This window comes from Mustela putorius, unplaced genomic scaffold (assembly GCF_011764305.1).
Source record: "Mustela putorius furo isolate JIRA1106 unplaced genomic scaffold, ASM1176430v1.1 tig00003845_pilon_pilon_pilon, whole genome shotgun sequence".
NCBI lineage: Eukaryota > Metazoa > Chordata > Mammalia > Carnivora > Mustelidae > Mustela > Mustela putorius.
Genome location: NW_025421998.1, coordinates 92,375,283 through 92,398,183, shown reverse-complemented (window position 1 = coordinate 92,398,183; position 22,901 = coordinate 92,375,283). Strand labels below are relative to the sequence as shown.

The 22,901-nt window shown below is 51.6% G+C and overlaps 1 protein-coding gene across 3 annotated transcripts in view; it reads left to right on the top strand.

The window, feature by feature from the left end:
• Window positions 1–1,859: 1,859 nt before the first annotated feature.
• Window positions 1,860–22,901, top strand: part of KLRG2 (killer cell lectin like receptor G2) — a 35,815-nt gene continuing 14,773 nt past the window's right edge. Inside the window, exons 1-5 of one of the 3 annotated variants that reach the window (XM_045063043.1) lie at window positions 1,881–2,747; window positions 8,313–8,414; window positions 9,012–9,157; window positions 15,371–15,474; window positions 15,958–17,196. In XM_045063043.1, the coding sequence (XP_044918978.1) occupies window positions 1,991–2,747; window positions 8,313–8,414; window positions 9,012–9,157; window positions 15,371–15,474; window positions 15,958–16,078 (1,230 nt within the window). In that variant the 5' untranslated portion in view covers window positions 1,881–1,990 and the 3' untranslated portion in view covers window positions 16,079–17,196. Of the gene's footprint in view, window positions 2,748–8,312; window positions 8,415–9,011; window positions 9,158–15,370; window positions 15,475–15,957; window positions 17,197–22,901 lie in introns of those variants that run through there. The other 2 variants (XM_045063045.1, XM_045063044.1) reach the window with 2 other exon arrangements.

Here is a 22,901-nt window from a genome sequence, read left to right as displayed (position 1 = left end):
TGTGGCAGCCTGTGGTGACAAGGTAACACACTGGGCCGCTTAACTGACAGAAACGTATTAACTCCCAGCTCTGGGGGCAGGAAGTCCAAGGTTAAGGCGCCAGCAGGGTTGGTTCCTTCTGAGGTCTGTGGGAAGAGAATCTGCCCTGGGCCTGTCTGCTATCTTTGGTGGTTTGCCAGCAATCCTTGGCCTTCCCTGGCCAGTAGACACATCACCCTGATCTCTACCTTCATGTTCACACAGTGTTCTCCCTGTGTGTGTGTGTTTGTGTCCAAATATCCCCTTTTTATAAGGACCCCAGTCATGTTGGATTATGAACCCGCCTACTCTGGGATGACATCATCACAGTCCCCGCCTAATTCCAAAGAAGGTCACTTTCTGAGGCTTGGGGGATTAAGACTTGGACATATGAATTCGGGGCAGGGCAGGGTGGAGAGATGAAATTCACCCCACGGCCTATTACATACGGTCCAGGTCCAGAGAAAGTTCTGGGCTGGAGGGAGGCTGCACGGTCCATGACCTAATGGGGAGTGAGAAGCCTTTGGGAGCAGATGATAAAATCAGCAGAGTGCACGTGAGGAGAGCCACAGATGCGTGGCTTCCTCGAGATAAAGCAAGCACTGAAGACATGTGCGGGATTTGAGGGTGTGTGGTGGCCTTGGTGAGGCAAATGTCGGCCGACTAGCCGGGTCGAGAAACACTGCGGTGGTGTAAGGAGGGCTTAGATGTGACGGCGGAGTGGAGAAAGTGCGCTAGTAGGTCGGACGTACAAGGAAGAAACCAGTGTCCGCTGGAGGAGGAGAGGCCAAGGAGGCATTTACCACCTGCTCCTGTTTACTGATGGTGGGAAAGAACCAGTTGTGTGCCCACGGGCTAGGGACCCTGCTCATTAAGTGTCTGTGAAATCAAAGTGTGACCGCACACAAAGGGGACAGAATCCAGAAAGCAGGTTGGAGGGACTGGCCAGGGCCACATTTTGGGTCCACTGCAGCTTCTGCTCCCCCTTCTTGCTGCCAGTGCTGGCTGCACTTTCAGCCCTGGTCGATGCTGGTGCCAACGGCGGTTCAAATTTGAGATTTGAATTCAGATCACTAGCCAGGTTTGGGAACCCTGCACTGCACCACACCGGCTGACTGGGGCCAGGCTCCTCTCCCTGTGAAAACGAGCGGGCATGCTTATTCATCCCTCAGGTTTTTTGTGTTGTTTTTTTTTAAGATTTTATTTATTTATTTGACAGAAATCACAAGTAGATGGAGAGGCAGGCAGAGAGAGAGAGAGAGAGGGAAGCAGGCTCCCTGCTGAGCAGAGAGCCCGATGCGGGACTCGACTCCAGGACTCTGAGATCATGACCTGAGCCGAAGGCAGCGGCTTAACCCACTGAGCCACCCTGGCGCCCCCATCCCTCAGTTTTTAATGAGTTAGGGTACTAAGTCATCCCTCCAGAGCGGCTGTCCCTGGGACTTCTGCTGTAGGGAAGTCTTTTAGGTGTGGTGTCTCTTCCCCCACTACACTAGCAGGACAACCAGCTCTGCTACTTTTCCCCAGGCCACAGAATTTCTTTTGGCCCCGCTGTTTTGTTTTGATTTCCTGAGGTCTCAGCATCTCATAGACTTGGCCAACCGCTCTCAGCTCAAACTGTAATTTTCAAAATCAGCGCAATGGCAGAGGACCGTGGAACTGGGGACAAAGAGGAGGAAGGAGTCAGGTGGGACTCTAGGTTCTCCCTTGCCTCTGCTTCCAGTTCTTTCTCGGTAACCCCGCGGGCGGGTCCTCTGCTCCTTTCTCCCGCAGCCCTGCGGAGCGGGCGTGGCCAACAGAATCCCAACCACTGCCAATCCCAGCGGGGCCCTTCGGGTGGGCGGGGCAGAGGGGCGTGGCCTGAAAACTTCAGGGACCAGGCTGGACCAATCCCGAGCCAGTTGGTGAAGCCGACTCCATACCTGCACCCAGGTGCGCTCGCTCTGCGTCTCTCGGTCGCTCTGCTCACCGGATGGATCGGGCCCAAGCAGGGTCCGGAGGAGACCAACCTGGAGCCGAGGTCCCAATGGAGCCCTTGGAGAGCCAGGTCGCGGCGCCGGAGCAGCCGCAGGTCCCCGCAGAGGAGCGACAGCTCGAGAGTCCCGAGAGCAGCCCGAGTCTGGCCCGCGCCGCAAAGGAGGCGGCGGGCGCGGGCCAGGACCTCTCCGGCGGGAAGAAGCTGCCCGCGCCTCGCCCGGCGCTCCTGCGGCTCCCGCCCCCCAGCCTGGGCTACGGCGCTTTCCGCCGCCAGGTGTCCGCGGGCTCCGAGCCGCCGTCGCCCGGCCCCGCCTCAGCCGAGCAGCCCCGGGCCGGCGAGGCGCCGGGGGCCGAGCTGGTGCCGGGGGAGCCGCCGCAGGGCGCCTGGGCCCCGGTGGAGCTGCAGGTGGACGTGCGCGTGAAGTCCGTGGGCGTAGCGGGCGGCAGCCGCGCGCCCTCGCCGGCGCCGTCCCCGCGCTTCCTCACCGTGCCGGTGCCCGAGTCCCCGGCCTTCTCCCGCCACGCGTTCCCCGCGCACCCGCTGCTGCCGCGGACCCCCGCCCGGCCCGAGCGCGGCCTCGACGTCGAGGGCCGGGCGAGCCCCGCCGACGGGCGCTCGGAGAGCCCGGGCTCCCCCACGTGCCGCGGCCGCTGCCGGGAGCTGGGGCTGGAGAAGGAGGAGGCCGGCGCGCTGCTGCACCGCGCCGAGACCGGAGGCGACGAGAAGCTGCCCCCGGCCATACAGCTCGTAGGTAAGCCCGCGCGGCCGGCAGGGGGCGACGCCGCCTGAGCGCCCCCCACAGCCGCCCAGCGCCGGGGCCACTGCGGCCGCTGCCCCGGCCCCACCTGGCCTGTCCGGCCTGGGATCCGTAACATTTGGGGCTAGGTAACTGTACCGCGTTCTTCTGCGCCCAGAGAATAAAACCTCTATTTCCGCCACTACTCCGCCTCCCCAGCGCGAGAACTTCCACATTGCCCTCTTCGTGCGCGCCGCGTGGCTGAGAAGCAGAGGTGGGAGGGCTTCCCGGAGAGGGAGGTCTTCCAGGATCACCTGACGGCGCTGGCGGCTCGAGCGGGAACCGGGAACCGGGTCGGGTCCCCTTCTCTCTCCGCCTCTGTTGAGGAGCATCGGGCCCCGAACACTCCCCCATTCATCAGCTACTGCGGGGGGACTGGGGACCAGACTGCTGGAGGCGGTGTGTGGCGGAGAGGGGCCCGTCTTGGGGGCGGGGGGCTCGTCAGGGGACAAGAAGGAGCCTGGAGGGGCGCCTGGGCGGCTCAGTCAGTGATGCCCCTGACTCTGGATTTCAGCTCAGGTCGTGATCTCGGGGTGGTGAGACGGAGCCCTTCCCCAGCTCTGTGCTGGGCATAGAGCCTGCTTAGGATTCTTTCTCCCTCTCCCCTCCCTCTCCTCGCTCTCTTAAAAAAATAATAATAATGAAGGAGCATAAACAATCCTGGACCAGGAGCTAGGAGGGAGTGGTTGGTGAGCTTGGGAGCATGGGAAAGCTTCCTGGAATAAGCGTTGAAAAGTGAGTAGGATTCAGGGGTGGCAAAGGCCCCTTCCAACTGGAAAGCTCAGGAGGCAGTGTGCCAAGAGTTTGGCCAGGTTAGAGGAAGGCCAGGCCAGCTAGACAGGCCCCAAAGCCTCAGGGGCTCTGCCATATCTTAGTATCCGGGAGAGTTCAGGGACACAAATCACTCGGGATTGGGATTTTGCAGTTTGGCGTGAGCACATTTTCTAAATAATGGTTATTGTCTTTCTTTCTTTCTTTCTTTTTTCCCTTAAAATGGGGTAGGGCAGAGGGAGAGGAAGAGGGAATTCCAAGCAGGCTTGAGGCACAGTGTGGAGCCCCACATGGGGCCCATCTGACAACCTTGAGATCATGACCGGAGCCAAAATCAAGGGTCGGCTGCTTAACCCACTGAGCCACCCAGGCTCCCCAAAGATGTATTTCCTATCGCTGCCCTAATAAATTGCCTCGAACTTAGTGGTTTGAAACAACACAAATTTATTATCTTACAGTTCTGTGGGTCGGAAGTCTGAGGGGCTAAAGCTGAGCTGTCAGCAGCCTTGTGTTCCTTCCTGGGGGCTCAAGGGGGGATTCTGTTTCCTTGCCTTTTGGAGCTAGAAGAGGCTGCATGCCTTAGTTCAGTCCCCTCAGAATATTCCAAGCCCGCAAGCAATGTTGGGCTGATTCCTTCTGCTGCCCTCTCTGACTTTCCTCTTCTTCTGCCTCCTTGTTTATACAGACCCTTGTTGTTTACATTGGGCCCAGAAAACCCGGGAAAATCTCTTCATCTTAAGGTCAGCTAATAAGCAGCCTTAATTCCAACCAAAACCTGAAATGCCCTTTGCCATGCAACCTAACTTACTCACAGGTTCCAGGGATTAAGTCATGCGCATCTTTGGGGCAAGGACAGACGATATTCTCTCCACCACAATGAGTTTACAGCTTTTTGTCGGAGTAATTAAAGAGTCTAGGACTAAAAAAAAGTACAAGTACAGGTCAGCCTGGGCTGGAGCCAGACGGGTCTGGGCAGGGAGGACTCTAGAGCTGAGAGAACAGAGGCCGGGGGAGGAGGTGTCTTTTTTGTTTTGTTTTGTTTTTTAAGATTTTATTCATTTACTTGACACAGAGAGAGAGAGATCACAAGTAGGCAGAGAGGCAGGCAGAGAGAGCGGAGGAAGCAGGCTCCCCACCGAGCAGAGAGCCCGATGCGGGGCTCGATCCCAGGACCCTGAGATCACGACCTGAGCCAAAGGCAGAGGTTCAACCCACTGAGCCACCCAGGCGCCCCAGGAGGTGTCTTTTGGAGAAGGTGGGGCGGCCTCGGAAGTCCAGAGGTAGTTCGAATTTTGGTGGGATGGGCAGGAAGAATGTACTCGGCGCTGGGGACCTGGAGGAAATGGGGCCCGGAAGGGTGATGCCCAGCACGGTCAGGCCGAGCTGGAGGGGCAGGGACGTTTGTAACAGCTTTACCTGAAGCAGTGACACAAAAGGGACACTCATGGGCATGAGCCCTCTGAGTCAGTCCTATTCTGAGCTTTGTATTTGGAAGTTTTCTTTTTCCATTCTCTTCTTTTCTTTTCTGTTTGTTTTGTTTTGTTTTGTTTTTTAAGATTTCCCCCTCAAATTGAATAACCTTTAAGCCCCACAAAACCTGGTTCCAGCCCAGGCCACTGGATCTGACTAGGAGGAAGCAGACAGTGCATCAGCGGCGGGTAGGAACTGTGGCAGATTAAGAGGGACTCACAGTTGGAGAGTGAACAGAGGATGTGACATCACAGATGTCATTCCAGGATGGGGGAAGGGGAATTGGGTGGAAGCTAGAGAGTGGAGCTGAGGGGAAGGTGCCAGAGAGAAAGGAGTGTGTGTTGTTATTGCCACGTGGGACTGGGTGTGTTTGCACACACGAGAGGATTCGGTTTAAGGGGGTCCAGAATTGGAAGTGGGGTGAAGACAGGTTTAGAGGGGCTTTAGCTTTATGTGTGTTTTCATTTTTTTTGTAAGGAGAATGTTTGGGGGTTACATGTGTAATTAGGAATTGCTTTGGAGAGGCACCTGGGTGGCTGAGTCAGTTAAGCGGCTGCCTTCAGCTCAGGTCATGATCCCAGAGTCCTGGGATCAAGCCCCGCGTGGGGCTCCCTGTTCAATGGGGAGTCTGCTTCTCCCTCTCCCTCTGCCTCTCCCCCACTCGTTCTGACTCGCTCTCTCTCTCTCCAATAAATAAAGTCTTTTAAAAAAAAGAAAGGAATTGCCTTGGAAAGGGGTAGGCGGGACTTCCTCTGTCTGGAAATTTGGGAGGACTCTGGCTCTGTCAGGAGCCATTCCCAAGGGCAGCCATGCAGCCCTGAGCAGAAGGTGGGTGGGTCTGTGTCACCTGCTCTATTTCTTTTACGCATTCTTTTCTGAAAGGCCAGAGCGCACAGTCACGGTTGTTGCATTGACCGAGAGGACTGGTAGATTTGTGTTCCTTTTCTTCTCCAGGCTTTTTAGTTCTGCTTTTATTGTAAGACTCTCAATTTATATGTGTCTTTGATTCCAAGCATATTCAAGTCATTTTTTTTTTAATTTTTGGTAACAGCTTTATCAAGTTATAATTCATGTAACCGCACAGTCCACTCCAAGCGCGTGGTCTGGTGGTCTTCACATTCCCAGATGTGCACAGTCATCACACATCACACAGGTGGTTTTAGCATGTTTTCTAAAAAGAAACGCTGTATCTTTGAGCTGCCAACACCCCCAGCCTCTCCCAGGCCACCGCTGAGCCACTTTCTGTCCCTGTGGGTTTGCCTATTCTGGACATTTCATAGATGGACTCATATGTGTCCTTCTGGGACAAGCTTCTTTCACTTGGCATAAAGTTCTCTTGTTCAGCCACAGCCCAGCCCCCACCAGCCCTGCCTTTTATGGCTGAATGTTCTGCTGTATGGATATGCCACATTTTGTTTATCCATTTATCAGTTGATGAAAATTTGGGTCAAACCCCTTTAAGAAGCAGATTATGTAATTAAAAATAAAAAAGCAAACTCCAAAAAGGTCACAGATGGAATATATCTGTGTAACACACTTCCCTTTTCAGTCTTTGAAGCAAGTGTTTTTTTCTAATGGAAATTGGAAATCAAGGACTTCAAAAGTGCTTTTAGAGTTGAGTTATGATTGAAAACATGTTTTATGAAAAACCTTGGAAATGTGTCCCAGCTTTCTCTGTGTACATGTTGTGTGTATTCATATGGAGGTACATATGAATAGGCATATGGTTTGAAAAATGGAATCATTCTCTTCAAAATAATAAAATATTTGCTGGAGAATTAACCTCTGCTGTTCTGAGTTTTGGCAAAAATATGATGATTGAGTTCTTGGGACTCTTACCCTGGACATGTGGCATTTCCCAGCCTTTGGCCCCGAGATGTGAGTGGGTCCTCCAGCCCCTGGCAGCAGGTGTCTGGGAAGTTTATTTCTTAAATTTTTAAAAAATATTTTGTTTATTGGGACACCTGGGTGGCTCAGTCAGTTAAGCTGCTGCCTTCAGCTCAGGTCATGATCCCAGAGTTCTGGGATCAAGTCCCGCATCAGATTCCTTGTCCAGCAGGGAGTCTGCTTCTCTCTCTGCCTCTGCCTGCCACTCTGCCTGCTTGTGCTCTCTCTCTAACAAATAAATAAATAAAATCTTTTTTTAAAAAAATTTTTTTAATATTTTATTTGTTTGACAGAGAGGGAGCACAAGCCAGGAGGAGGGGCAGAGGGAGAGGGAGAAGCAGGATCCCTGCTGAGCAGGGAGCCCGACGTGGGGCTCGATTCCAAGACCCCCAGATCATGACCCGAGCTGAAGACAGACACCTAACCGACTGAGCCACCCAGACACCTGGGTGTTTAAATTGGGAAGTTTAAATTGAACTCGCATCTAAAGAGAGGCCTCTTTGCATTAATTGATTTCATACCTCTGTGTCCAGGCAGAGATCAAATTCAGGAGCGCTCAGTTACTTTAGATGTTTCCGGGTGGAAAGCTGCTTACAACCGCCGATGGCTGTGATTAACCATTTACTGTGTTTTCTTCTTCCCGTTTTCCCATCTGGTCTCCACGGTCACTCTGTCATCGGGGCAGCATCTGACAATCGCACAAGTTCTCTCTCCGAGCCTTTGCCACTGCCTTTCCTCCCTCCCTGCTCCATCTCCGGAGCTCCTCCCCTACCCCCCCCCAACCCCCCCCCCCCCGCAGCCTCACTGCCCTTCTCGGGTGAGCTACGGGCAGCCTCACACCTGTCTCCTGCTCTCCTGCCTGCAAAGCACGCCCTGCACAATGTTTCACTGTGGCCTCCAGTGACCTAGGGAGATAGAAGAGGCAGGTGATTTCACTGGCAAAATGAGAAAAAACTGAAAACACATTGGGGGGCCCTGTGGAGGCCAGACCTGAACCCAGGTCTGTCCAAGCTGCAACGGAACTCGCATCCCTCTCTTTGGAGGGGTAGATCCCGGTACCGTTAGCTCCATGAGTGCAAAGGCCTGGCCCTGTTCTTGGTGGGGTCTGTGCCCTGTGTCTCATGCCCATTCAGTGCTCAGCACACGGTTGTCAGCCACTCATTTGTTCCCTTTCTTGAACAGACTCTTAGGTCTTCTCGTTATTTAAGAAGCAGAATATCTTCAAGCATTTTTCTCCCAAATAGGAAGTTCTGTCCTAAATTGAGTGGGTTTTTTTGTGGTGTCTTGGGCCAAGGGGTTGGGTGCTGGTATGTGAGTCAGTGTGGTTCCAAGTCGGGTGTGGCTTGGGTCGTCTCCTTCTAACCCGTCTCTCCCGCTTGTTTGCTCCTCCAGGGCTGCCTATGTACATGAAGTCCCTGCGCTGGGCGCTGGCGGTCATGGCCGTGTTCCTGGCCATGTCCGCAGTCGCCATCGTGGCTCTGGCGTCTAGAACAGGTGTGGTGCCTCCTCCCGGTCCCTCTCCTCCCCTGTCCACCCCTGGGGCGTCTCCTCCTTATGGCAGCTTTGTGAGAATTAGAAAATGACATCCCCACCGGGCTTGTTGAGCAAAGAGAGGGACAAAGAGCTCCTACCTCCCGCTGGACACAGCCTGTGCTCTAACAAGCAGGGGGTTGGCAAAACCCCACCTGTGGGAGTGGTCTGTGCCCTGCACAGACTCCACAGCCCGCCCGGGACCCTGCCCACCCTGCTTGCTCTCCCAGGGCTCACCCGTTCCACACTCCAGATTGGCCCTCTCACTCAAAACAGTGCCTAGGTTTTGATTATTTATTTATATATATTTTTAAAGAGTTTCATTTATTTATGAGAGAGAGAGAGCGAGAGCCAGAGAGAGAGAGAGAGCACAAGCAGGGGAAGCAGCAGAGGGACAGGGGGAAGGGAGAGGACTCAGCAGGGAGCCTGATGGGGGCTCGATCCCAGGACCCTGAGATCAGGACCTGAGCCGAAGGCAGCTGCTTAACCGACTGAGCCCGAGATTTTGACTTTTTTCATGTGTGTACATTCAGTTCTTTATAGTGGTTTCTCTGCTTGCAGGGACCAGGTGCCGGCCATGTCCCCGGGGCTGGATGTGGTTGGAGGAGAACTGCTACTACCTCTCTGCCGAAGCTCAGGCTTGGGAGGCCAGCCAGGCCTTCTGCTCAGCTCACCAGGCTACCCTCCCGCTGCTGAGCCACACCCAGGTGAGACGGAGGCGGTGGGCAGTGGGAGGATGTGGGTATCGTCACAGACCACAGACTCCTGGCAAAGATCTAGTGCATCTCTGCATTACAGAGAAAATCACCAAGGCCTGGGGAGATAACGTGACATGCGAGAGGACCAGACCTCAGGGGTCCAAGGTCTTCAAATTACTCTTCCCTCCAAGAAGTAGAGGCGGAGCAGGGAAGATGGGGGCAGGGACGGTCCTGTCCATCCTGTGGCCAAGCAGTTAACAGGGAGCATTCCTTCTGCCGGTGCTTTCATAAGTATTTGTCAGGCACCTACACTGTGTTTGACACTGGGGACTAAGGACAAGCTGGAACACCCGGCCTCACCTTTACATGGCCAACAGAGCCATGAGTGCGGCAGGCGTTAATCAAGAAACCACAGAAATGTGTGTTTAATCTATATTGATCTGTCTTCGGGAGGGAAGGTGCACAGTGCTCAAGGTATACGTTGTTTTGGAGTCTTGTCTCTGTCCTTGGTATGCTTTTAACACTTTCCTAGATGGGATCCCTGGTTCCTAGATCTCAAGACTTTTTCTTGGTTTATAGCCTTTTCTTGGTGGAGCACATACACAGTAAATTTCCTGGAAAAAAGTGTGTGCCTGGTAAATTTCTTGAGACCTGTCATGTCTGAAGATGCTTTTATTCTAACCTCACTTGATTGATAGCTTGGCTGGGTATAGAATTTTAGGGTGGAAACAGTTTTCCCTTAGCATTGTGCTGGTTTTGCTTCATTATCTTCCAGTGTTCAGTGTTACCATTTAATAAGTCTGATCTCTGATCCTTTGTGTGTAACTCCCCCCAACTCCAAATTTCAGGGCTTTCATCTTTCTTCTCCCTCTGTCCTGAAATTGAACAATCCTATCCCTTTGTTGGTGTTTTTCTTCATTTTTATTTCTTCCTTATTTTTAATTTTGAGAACTCAAAATTAAATTTGAAGAAGGATATTCTTCAAATATCCTTTTTTATGGTGTCCTATTTGTTTCAAGGATGCAATATCTTCTTTTTCTCATTATAAAGATTTATTTATTTATTTGAGAGAGAGAATGCACATGCACACAGAGGGAGAGGGAGAACCAGACTGCTGAGCAGGGAGCCCGCCGGACGACATGGAACTCAGTCCCAGGACCCTGGGATCATGACCTGAGCTGAAGGCAGGCACTTAACCCACTGAGCCACCCAGGCGCCTCTCTCTTATCTCATTATAGATAATAGATATAGCTAACTTTGTTTTGGAATTTGTTCTGCTCCCTGTGCTATATCTGTTTTTTTTTTTTCTGTAAGTACTTTTTATTCTTTTTTTTTTTTTAAAGATTTTATTTATTTATTTGAGAGAGAGAGAGAGAGCACGAGAAGGGGAAGGGTCAGAGGGAGAAGCAGATTCTCCACTGAGCCGGGAGCCCAACATGGGACTCGATCCCGGGACTCCAAGATCATGACCCGAGCCGAAGGCAATCGCTTAGCCAACTGAGCCACCCAGGTGTCCCAGTACTTTTTATTCTATGTACTGAGTTGTGGGGGATTTTTGTCTTTTCATGTCAGAAAATGTCCTGAAATGTCTGATAACCCCTAGCTGTTATAATCCAGAGTGAGGCACTAGAGAACAGGCTAGAAGCTCTGTGGGGGGGTGGAGGGGAGGGGCTGCACTGGGCTTTAGCAGGGGCAGGCTTTGCAATGGGGACATCACACTGGGCCTCAACTATTCTTTTTCTTTTTCTTTTTTTTTTAAGTGAGTGCTAAGATGTCAGCATTCCAGGGGCAGTGGGGAAAGAGAGCCAAGGTTTCACTTGGAGGAATGCAGCACTTAATCCCTCTCCTTTTTTAGTCTAACTTCCTCCAACCCTCAGCCAGACTTGGTGCTCTGGGTCCCTGGTCCCCTGTGGTTTCTCTCTCAGTTCTCCTGGTGACCTGCCGTATGGGAGGGGTGAGTGGATTTTGTGGGAAGAGGTAGGAGAGGGGCCTTCGCTGCTGCTTTTATAGACTTGTCACCAGACTTTTCCAGGCCCCTTTCTTGTATCTTGGCCTCTAGAAGGACCTGTCGCCTCTAATATTTGAGCATCTGGGGACTTCTCAATTCAGACTGGCATCTTTCTCAGCTTCCTCTCACTTGACCTTTTCCTTGAAAAAAAAAACGCAGCACTTTCTTGGGGCTGCTCAGCCCGTCACGGCTGTCCAGATGCCCAAGTGCTCTGGAAATTTCTCATTGCTATCATCTCCCGTGCTGGTATCTTATTTTCCCATTCTGTTATCATTTCAAGAAATTCCTTTCTACTCCTGTTTTCTTAAAAGTTCTAAACATGAATGAGTTTAATTTCATTGGATGGATTTTTGTGTGTCTGTTGAGATGATATCTTTTTGTTTCCTTCCCGAATTTCTTTTTTGTGTGAATTACATTGTTGTTGTTGTTTTTAAATATTCTAGGGCTCTTGTGATGGTTTACTTAGCCAGGATTTTTTCTTCCCCCAGGACTTCTGGATTTGACTTGTTAATATGTTACTTAGGACTTCTCATACATGACATTTGGTTTTCTTGGACTGTTCTGCCCAGTCCTGACCTGAAAGCTACTCTGCACCATACAACAGGGAAGAGGGTCCCTGCCTTTTTCTCTCTCTCTGAGAGAGTTCCTGGAGGTGGATAGAACACTGAGTGGGGAAATACAGTGAGTTATTTGATCATCAGGAATAACACTCTGTTTCAAAAAAACATGGGGAAATGAAAAAGATACAGTGTAGATTGAAAAACACCAAATCTGGGATCTTAGTATGATAAAAAGATACACGCAAAGAAAAAACACAGGAAGGAAATATGTATACTCGTTATTCTAATTGTGGTTACCCCTGGGGGCAAGATTTATGACTGGTCTTTTCTTCTTCTTCCTTAAAGTTTTAATTATTCTTTTTCTAACTTTCTAAATGTTCTGCAAATAATATGTGCTGTGTATAATTTGGAGGAAATGCCAGAGGGACAGTAGCCTATGAAGAAGATCAGTTTATAAAGGTTTTGCCAGAGGCCTGGGGCAGGCCTGGAGTTCTTATACTTGTCCAATAAGAACCGGCTGCGTTGAGGAACCTTCCCAGGCCCCTCCCTGTTGGCGTGCGCAAAATGAAAGCCAGTGGGAACGGGAGCAGAGGTGGGTCCCTGGACAGTGGTGGCGCTGGGGGAGGGCCCAGCCTGGCAGGGACCCACCGAGCCCAGCAAGCATCCTCGGAAAGCCTGCCTCTGCCCTCCAGCCCCTGAGGACACGGGTTCAGTTCAAAATGACCTCAGCCCTCTGGTCCGTGGCAGGTGCACCCTCCAGGGGGCAGATGGGCTTACCCCAACCAAACTGCAAGCTTGAGATAAAGAAGTCTTTCAAAACTAAGCTTTCAGGATCAATTATTTGGGACATACGTGTCTGAGTAAGTTCCTTACTAAAGAGGATTGGGTCCCAGGCAGTTAAATTCTGGAATACGATGACCGGAATTCTGGAATCCTTCCGCGCTCTGGACGAGGGCCAGACGCTCCAGGAGGCACTGGGGCAGGGCGAGGCAGGCAGGGGCAGTGGGCAAAGGCCAGGCTCCAGGAGCTGGGACACACACCCGGGGACATTTTGGTGGTACCAGTGGTTCGCCCAGCCCTTGGAGAAGCAGGTCTCATCCTCCTGCAGAGCTGGGTTTGCTCCAGATTAGCGAAAAGGGAGAAAATTGAGGTGCTGTCGGTGCCCTTGGTCTCACACAGCTGTGTCTCCTGGGGTGCAGGGAGCTCCAGGTGCGCACATGACTGTCAGCCTCATGCACCCACTGCAGGAAGGTGAAAAGAGACAGGAAGAAATACCCATCCTAGGATTAAGCCAATTAACTAATTGATCATTTGCATATGAAAGCGGAAATGTACACAGGCGGAAAGCAGAGTGGGGCTGGTAGGGTTGGGGGGTGGGTGTTGGAGGTACAGGGAGTTTCCCTCGAGGAAGGTAGTTCCGGGGGCGGACGGCCCTGATGGTCATATAACAGCGTGGACAACCGCGATGCCACCAACCTGGACACTTAAAAATGGTGAAAGTGCTTAATTCCATGATATGTATTTTACCACAACTTTAGAAAAAAAGAAATGTTTGAGGACAGAGCAGATAATTTACCTCCACTTGAAGATGCCAGATATGGGATTTCAAGTACATTCTGCTCGGGATCCTATTCCCATGGGCCCCGACATCCGTGGCCAAGTTGGAGAAGCGCCCTCTGGAGGCCGTGGAGGCCCCGGGATGCCGGCGGCATCATTATGGGAGCATTGATTTGAACTCAAGTGATTCTTGAATTTCTGGAATTTCCATCTGTGGATGATGCTTTTCCCATACCGTCGTTTTTGCTAGCTGTGAGAACAAGTGCACGGCGTCAGCACTACGAGGAAGGAAGGGTGGAAAGGAGTGAGTGTTCAGGGACGGGCCGTGCCTCCTGTTCGGAGAGGCCCAGAGGTGGAAATCAGGGCAAGCCAGGTGGCCTGGGGCCAGAACTGAGGACAGGGGCTTCTTGGCAACTTGTTGGGGGCTGCGTTTGCACACCCTCCGGCCCAGACCGCAGAGTTCTCCTGTAGTGAGTGTGTATGCTATGCCCTTGGCTTTATACAGATCCTCTCGGGTCTCCTTCCCAACGTGCCCCGACTTCAGAGGCCTGTATGGAAGCTCAGAAAGGTGTCCTTGCCTAAGGTCCCCCAGGACCAGAATTTGAATAGGAGGTGTCCCCGTGCTGGGAGAAGCCCTGTGCCCCGGTGTTCCTTCCCCGTTCCCAGGAGGAGGGTGCCGGCCAGCAGGGGCCCCCCTCTGCTGTAGCCATTGCCCAGAGCTACTCTGCCCACTGACTCGGCTCCCAGCCGCCTCCGGGTTCCCTGTCCTCCCCTGCACAGCCCTGTGCCTGGCCCTGCTGGCGGGCCTCGGCCTGCAGTCCAGCCCGACGTGTGGCCGTGGGTGTGCCTTCCCCGTCCTCGCCAGATTCTGGGAAAGCGACACGCTGTGCACCAAACTCCGGAGTCCGGTTAGGGCAGCTCACTTTACATGGGGTCTGCACACGTCCCTTCAGGGGACAGGCATTACTTTCGTGCTTACTTTCTAAGAACCAGGGTTAAATAGCGAGGTTTGGGATTTCTCAACTTAAACAAGTTTTCTTGTGAAGAGCTGGTCAAACCCTAAACTCACATAGGACAGTCTCCTAATTTTCGCTCATGAATAGAGGCTTCTGGATGTTGTGAGCAAAGTGTACTTCCCGGTGCGGTCTGCTTTTCTTCACTCAGTGTGATTTCATAGTTACATTTTCTACGTACTTGGCATCCTGAACAGCATTGTAACTTTCCATCATGTTGATATCCCATAACGGGCCCAGTTATTTCCTGATTGCCGAGCATTTGGGTGGTTTCCATTTTTCCTTTCTAAATCGCACTGTGTTATCTTTGAGTAAGTTCATTTTCTCCCCTTTATGTTCTTGGATTTATTCTCCAAAGTGGAATCACTCGTGGGAGTGGAAAGAAGGGTGTGACCTTGTGTGCAAAGTGGCAGCAAAGTAAGTTCTGAAACCGCGCCAGCCTCGCGGCCTCGTGCCGGGACGTACAACATTAAAACATCTTTTTCCAAGTTAAACATTTTTAAATGCCATTTTTTCCTTTAATGTGTGACATCAAGGACTAATATTGAAGAGGAAGATCATCTCTAACAGCTCTCGGACATCCTTGGGGTTTTTATCGTTCCCCTTGTGCATCTGCATTCTTGTGCGAACACATTTTGTCGTGACTGTAATCGTGCCACCTTCGTGCCACCTTTACCCACCATAACCCTTGATGTCCCTTAACTTGCTTCTTATGGCTCCATGGTCTTTGTTCTCATCTTTTTAAAAAATATTCTTAATAACGTGCTGAGCTGATACAATGTCACTGATCAGTGCCCTGCCGGCCCTCTGCTCTGTCCCCTCCATACCCAGCCCACACTGCTTGGTGGGGACTGGCCTTATCATGCTCTCTCTCCTTGAGGCTGAGCGGGGATCCCCCCATTTCCCGTCCCCAGTGTCTGGCAACCGGCAAGCATCCAATACAGCTTTCCAGTTCCTGGTGTTTGGGGACAGCTGGGTGAGCTGGGAACTTGCCCGAGGTCCGGCGGGGATGAGGGGCCACAGAAGCCCCAGGTGACTCTTACTAGTGTCCGAAGAAGGGTGACCCGCTGCTTTTCTCCTTCAGGACTTCCTGAGCAGATACCCAGTCCCCAAGTACTCCTGGGTAGGAGCCCGGCGAGGCCCCCAGGGCTGGCAGTGGATCGACGGGGCCCCACTGTCGCCCCAGCTGTGAGTGACCATGGGCTGGGATGGGTGGCCCCTCTGTCTCCAGTACGACCAGAATGACATCACAGCACATGCCACAGAGGGGCTGGGGCCTTCCTCTCTGCTGACACCCCCCACCCCAATCTGGAGCCTCCACGTGTTCCCAGATTCGGCCCCCTGTTCTGCCCCCACCCTCCTGGCCCGTCTGGCTTGGAGCCTTAGTTTCACTTGTCCCAGTCACCCCATCCCTTGCTCGGGCCCCCAGAGCACTTACCCAGGCAGGATCGTTGCCCTGTTCTGTAGACGAGGGGGCTGCACAGAGAGATCTGGGTGGTTCTAGTGTGCTATGGCGCATCCTCACGGCTCCCATCTGAGGCCCCTTCCCGGACCCCCCGACCTCGTGCAGGGACAGGGATGAAGCGTTACCCACGCCAGCGTTGGCAGCAGGCACACAGGCCAGCAGGGGCCGTCACTCTGAGCTCTGTCCCCTCTTCTCACCTTCCCCAGACTCCCAGAGGAAGAGGAGGACCAGCCAGATCTCAAGTGCGGGGGCCTGGAGGGAGGCAAGCTGGTGGCTTTGGACTGTGCCTCTCCAAGACCGTGGGTCTGCGCCAAGGGGACCAAGTGACTTGGCTTCCACCCATCCTGAGACTTGGGGGCCTGCAGCCACCGCAGGGGAAGCCAGGTTGCCGGCTGGGGTAGCCTCTTCCCTGGACCCAGACTTCCAGGTCTCCCTGCTCTGTGCTCAACAGGGGCCCTTTCTGAGCCATAAGGGACTGGACTTCCGGCTCAGGCGGGTCACGTCCAAGGGAAAGGAGGCTTTCTGCGAGCGTCCAGCTTCTGGAGCAGATTTGTTCGATTACCTCGGGATGCTGTGTGGTTTTGTTTTTGGTTTTGTTTTTTCGCTTTTTTGAGCCTAGGTTTCTCCCTCATTAAAATGCCCATTTCCCATCCTCTCCCTCACCTGCTAAATTCCATCTGCACACCCCCCGCCCCCAAGTCTTGGAGGACCGGGAGGCCTTAGCGATCCCAGGTGCTGCCGGGCAGTTCTCCCCTGAGCGCAGGGACCGAGGCTGGAATGTGGCAGCTGGGTGCACGGCCGACACCGCTGACCAACAGTGCTGGAAGATGGCAAGTGAGAAGTGGTTGTCCCCGGAGGAAAGAGGAGGGTGTCCTTCCCGGCCCCGAGCTGGCAGAGGGTAAGGTTCACAGTGTGTGGCACTGGCGGGGCCTCTGAGCAGCTGATGCCCAAGGCTGGGAAGATGCAGAGCACGCCCCCCGGCGCCCACCCCCACCCCTGGCCCCGGGCAGGAAAACCCGGGAGCTGCAAAGCACAGGGTCCAGAGGAAGGAAATCAGAATTGTGGGGAGGTCGAGGCAGCTCTTCCCCTGACAGGTGTGGGGACACCAGCCCAAAGATATCTGTGTTGGGGTTCAGTGAGGGGCCTTCAGGCCAGAAGGAGTGGCCGGGGGGGCCGGAGGACTGGTTTAGTCTGTGCAGGCTGTCCAGATCTCTCTCCCAGTGACCGGGGCGGTACCTGCATGTTCCCTTGGTGCCAAGCACTCGACGTGACTGTCCTGGGCCCACTGACCTCCCTTGTCAGGGGCAGGCCATGCGTTCAGCTTCCTCTTGAACAGAAACCTTTATTGATCCGTTCACACCAGTCTCTGGTACAGAACGCACGGACTGGCTGGCGGAGAGGGGTGGGGTCCTACACTGGACAAGCAATAAAAATCTTAGAAACGCTCTGGTGTTCCTCCTGGCTTTCTCACTCCCGCTACCATTTAACCCCAGAGCTTGGTAACATGTTCCACTCACACCTCACAGTCCCGCTCAGCAAGGTCCTGAGCCTGGCTCGTTAGGTGTGTCCGACACTGGCAGCCGTCTGGCTGCTCCTAGCTCAAGGCCAGGAACCACAGGTGGGGGACACCTGGGGTACAGATGGCCAGGGTGTGGTGGGTGGTGCCAAAGCCTGGAAGTCCTAAAGTTTTTAGGCTCCACCTGGTGAGGAATTGGAACAAGAGCGATCTTTTGACCTAGGTCCTAAGAAGCTACTAGTTCCTGTCCAAAGTAGGCAGACCAAGAAACAGCAGTGTAACCATATTATTTAGAAATATGGAGAGGCACCTCCAGTAGGTAAATGACTGACTCTTGGTTTTGGCTCAAGTCAGGATCTCAGGGTCAGGAGATTGTGTTCCACCTCGGGCCCCGCACTCATTGTGGAGGTTCTCTCCCTCTTCCTCTGCCTCTCCCCACCCAATAAATAAAAACCTTTTTTTAAAATATTTTATTTATTTATTTGTCAGAGAGAGAGAGCGAGAGCAAGTGCACAAGCAGGCAGAGTGGCAGGCAGAGGCAGAGGGAGAAGCAGGCTCCCCGCCGAGCAAGGAGCCGGATAAGGGGCTCCATCCCAGGATGTCGGGATCATGACTCGAGCCAAAGGCAACCGCTCAACCAACTGAGCCACCCAGGTGACTCAATAAATAAAAATCTTAAAAGAAAGAAAAAAGAAAAGAAAAGAAAAAGAAATACGGAAACAGTACTAGAAGAAATGGCAAAAATAATTTAAAGTGATTGCCTTAAAACTAACTGATAGTGCCTGGAGTCAGAATAGGAGTTATGTGGGGAAATATAAACTGAGAAGGGTCCCCAGGGAACATTCTCGGGTGCTGGAAGTGGTCTGGATCTGGACAGGGTCAGGTGGACACAGACATAAATGTTCATCAAGCTGTATACTTAAGATTAAGAAACTCCAGTGTTTACAAGGAGCAGGAATAAGATTACAGAGGGACCAATCTTTGTGGTTTAAATATGTGTACTTTAGTATTACTAAAGCTGTTTTCATTGGTTGGTTTTCTTGTTTGTTTTAAGAGCCCGTATTTATATACTACTATGATGAAAAGAAGATTTAGACTTTTTTAAAAAGTCCACAAGATCTTGATGCACAGCCCAGCTTGAGAATTGCTGGCTCCAGAAGTGAGTCCTGGGGCCACCATTCTTTGCAGCCTGCCATTACCTCATTTGCTGAGGGGCCTTCTCACAGGTTCCAGCCAGGCGTTCAGAGTGCATCTTTCTCTTTGTACAAAACTGAAGCTGGGGAAATGACACAGCAGTCTGGACGGCATGGAATTCCTCCTGAGGAGTTTCTCTAGTCTCTCTTCCCACCAGGTGCCACCAGCTGCTAGTGTGTCAAATCCACACATCATCGTGTCACTGGCGGCACTGGTTGGGGTCCATTCAGATGGTCATCCAGTGGTGGAAGAGCCACCAGTGTCAGGTGTATTTGACTCCTCATCCGCCACATCAAGAGATTCTGCTTCAGTGGATCAGATTTTTACCATTTACCATTTTTAATGCTGATGCATATAGTCCAGACGCTACATTTTGAGAAACCCTGTCTAAAAGAGCCCATGGTGGGGCAGGGAGGTGGGGGGGGGTGGATCTGTAAACCTATTTTAAATCAACTTATTGGGGCGCCTGGGTGGCTCAGTGGGTTAAGCCTCTGCCTTCGACTCAGGTCATGATCTCAAGGTTCTGGGATCAAGCCCCACATCGGGCTCTCTGCTCAGCAGGAAGCCTGCTTCCCCCTCTCTCTGCCTGCCTCTCTGCCTCCTTGTGATCTCTGTCAAATAAATTAAATCTTAAAAAAAAAAAAAAACTTATTGAGGGGCACCAGGATGACTCAGTGGGTTAAAGCCTCTGCCTTTGGCTGAAGTCATGATCTTGCGGTCCTGGGATCGAGCCCCACGTTGGGCTCTCTGCTCAGCAGGGAGCCTGCTTCCTCCTCTCTCTCTCTCTCTCTGCCTGCCTCTCTGCCTACTTGTGATCTCTGTTTCTCAAATAAATAAAAATATTTTTAAAAAGTTAAAAATAAATCAACTTATTGAGATAGAGTTGCCCAAAAGAAAATCTACCGATCTTGGGGGTACCTTCCAACAAATGTAGCTGCCTGTGTCACCACCGCCAAACAAGATATAGAATAGGTCCCACAGGCCCCAGAAAGTTCCCTTGTGTCCCTCTGCAGCCAATCCTCCCTGACCTCAAGTCCCAGGTGAATATGTGGCCTGTCTCTACAGGTATGCTGAAGTTGTTCTAGGATTTCGTAGAAAAAAAGAGGCGTGTAGTATGTATTTTTGGTTTCAGAGACTTGCTTGCGTTGCCGTAGGGGTCCGTAGCTGCTTGCTCTGCATGTATAGAGCCCAGTTTCTCTCTGCTCTGGTTGGTGATATCACAGTCATCTCCAGGTTTGGGCTGTTAGGAATACAGCTGCTATGAACGTTCACATACAGGTCTTTGGAGGTAGGTTTTCCTTTCTCTAGGGACCTAAGAGGATTACTGGGTTGTGTGGTAAGGTTATGTTTGTAAGAAACTGCTGAATTGTTTTCCAAAGTAGCTGTACCATTTTATAATCCCGGCACAGTGTGAGCTGAGCTCCCGCCCTTCCTTCCACACCTTCATCAGCCCCGAGGTTGCCAGTCTCCTTCGGTGTGGCCATTCACGCGGGTGTGTAGTGCTGGCTCCGTGTGGTTTCTGTTCGCGTTTGTTTTTATCCAGTGTCATCGACACACACGTCCCATTAGTTTCAGCACATGGCAGTGATACCACAAGTCTATAATTATATTGGCCTTTGCTGGATGCCTGACATTGAGCTTCTTTTCATTTGCTTGTTGGCCATTTCTCTGTTTTCTTTTTGTGATTCTCCTATTGATGATGAGAGACCATATTTTTTAAAACCCTGCCTGAAGGACAGAGCATTTTTAAAGTGATGATTTATTTATTTTTTTTTAAAGATTTTATTTTTATTAATTTGACAGAGAGAAATCACAAGTAGACGGAGAGGCAGCCAGAGAGAGAGAGAGGGAAGCAGGTTCTCCGCTGAGCAGAGAGCCCGATGCGGGACTCGATCCCAGGACTCTGAGATCATGACCTGAGCCGAAGGCAGCGGCTTAACCCACTGAGCCACCCAGGCGCCCCTAAAGTGATGATTTAAATGGAAAACCTAAAGATATCCCTCAACTTTGTGAAAATTTTCAAAATGGAGTATTGAAAAAAGGATGAAGTCCTGTATGCTTTCTACCCAGATCTAACGAAATAACGTTTTGCCGTATTTACTCTTTGTGTGTGTGTGTGTGTGTGTGTGTGTGTGTGTATAAATTGGCTAAACCATTTGAAAATAAGTTGTAGACTTCAACACTTCATCCCTATGTGCTTCGGCACGCATCTCCTAAAAATAGGTGTGTTTTTCTGTGAAATTGTAATTCCACCATTATTACACTTAATGAAACTACTGTTAAATTCACATTCAGTCCATGTTCCAATAGTCCTGCTTGTTTCACTAATGTATTTTAAACAAAGATCCAGCCAGGGTCTTAGCACTGTTACTGATCCCTTTAATCTCTTTAAACCTGGAACTTGTTTTCTGAAACACTGACTTTTTGAATAGACAAGGCCAGTTGTCTTGTAGAGTGACAGATATTCTGGATTTCTCTCGTTTTCTGTAAGCTGCAGGAGTTAGGCTTAGATTCACTATAAACATTTTCGACAGGAATAGGTTGTGACACTGGGTTCTTCTTAATTTATCACTCGATAGATTTTTAACACTGATTTCAAGCAATTTGTACCAAAATTTTCTCAAAAAATTCAGGGGACCAAATTTGTATATCCCAGTTTGGCTTGTCATTGGTTAGTCTCAGCTTTGGAGGCAGTATCAAAGTAAAATAAGACTATGACACTATGAAAAGGGTTTCAGAAATGACACAGTCCTATACCTAGGGCTGTGTATTACTTCACCTTCGATTGCTTGGGCCTTTTCTGCTCCCTCTTGGGATGTTGGTTCGTCCTCTCTTCCCTCTCCCAGCCCAGGACATACCTGTCATGTTAGGCCAAGAGGAGCCTCAGGCTCACCAACAGAAACGTGTCAACTTTGTTGCGGCTTTTTTTTTTTTTTTTTTTTAAATACACTCCACACCTGCATGGAGCCTGACACAGGGCTTGAAACTCACAAGAGATCAAGATCCGAGCTGAGAGCAAGAGTCTCCCGCCTAACCTACTGAGCCACCCAGGTGCCTCCCACTGTGACTTCAACTAGTCACTTAGCATGGCTGAGCTTCCTACCCTGTAAAATGGCTGTAGTGATACGATAAAGTGATGTATGAATCCACTGAAATCATGTTGGTTAAAGAGGCACTTCATTCATTCCACGTTTATGGCACACCGGCTGTGTCTCTGCAGCGGGCTCATGGGAGGACACAGAAAACAAGGTCTGTTTTCTACCCCAGCATTTGATCCGGCTGCCAACTCCACAGTGTATGTTCAAGCAAAGGAGTCAGTCCCAGACCCCTGGCCAGTGTTGGGTTCCAGAGCCCAGCCAGTCAAGGACGTCCTGGCTCTGCTCACTTTAGATCCCAGGTGGAAACACAACCCAGGCTGTGTAACAGAAACGGGAGAAAAAGATGCCTTGCTTTTTGAGGTCCAGAATAGAATGGTTTCCCTTCATCTGGGTGTAAGGCTTACGTGCTAACCCGGGGATGGAGCTGTCACTTGGAACTCAGTCACAGGAGCCAACAAGAGACCCCTGTTTAAGCCCATTTGAGTCAGATGTTATGTTACGGATGGTCTGTAGTCTCCAGCTACAGGATAGCACTGACTGGGGACCTCGAGAGCCACTCTTCCAAAACCCTATTGGAGGAGACTCTGGTGCTGCTGCCAGCCTTTGGCTTCTCCTGTGTGGCCTCGTCCTGCTGGTTCCTTGATGGAGAGCCCCGTTCCACGAGGCTGGGTGCCTCACTCTCAGCCCTGCTATGCTGGCCAGGAGTTTGGTCTGATCTCCTTATGGACTTGTAGATCCAGAACATCTGACATCCTTTACGCTGGTGCCAGCACCCCACAAGGCCCTTCTTACCTGAGGTCCCTGCACCCTGCTGCTGGTGGGCCTTGCCTGGTTGGTGCCCCACCCACCCCCCGCATCGCCTCTGCCATGAAAACCCAGTTCTCTTGGCACTCTCCCTCTCGTGCCCCTTTACTTGGATTTTTAATGCTAAAAATCCTATAAAGAATTCTAATTGTTAAAACTGTCACCAACATGTCTAAAAACTTACCATCATTAAAATGGGCCATTGCTTAAAACTGTCTCTTTTAGGGGTGCCTGGGTGGCTCAGTAGGTTAAGCCTCTGCCTTCAGGTCAGGTCATGATCTCCGGGTCCTGGGATGGAGGCCCACATTGGGCTCTCTGCTCAGCGGGGAGCCTGCTTCCCCCCCTCCCCCACCTCCTCGCCCCGTCCTGCTGCTCCGCCTACTTGTGATCTCCGTCAAATAAATAAAATCTTTTTTAAAAAAACCCTCATTTTGGGGTGCCTGGGTGGCTCAGTGGCTTAAAGCCTCTGCCTTCAGCTCAGGTCATGATCTCAGGGTCCTGGGATCGAGCCCCACATCGGGCTCTCTGCTCAGCGGGG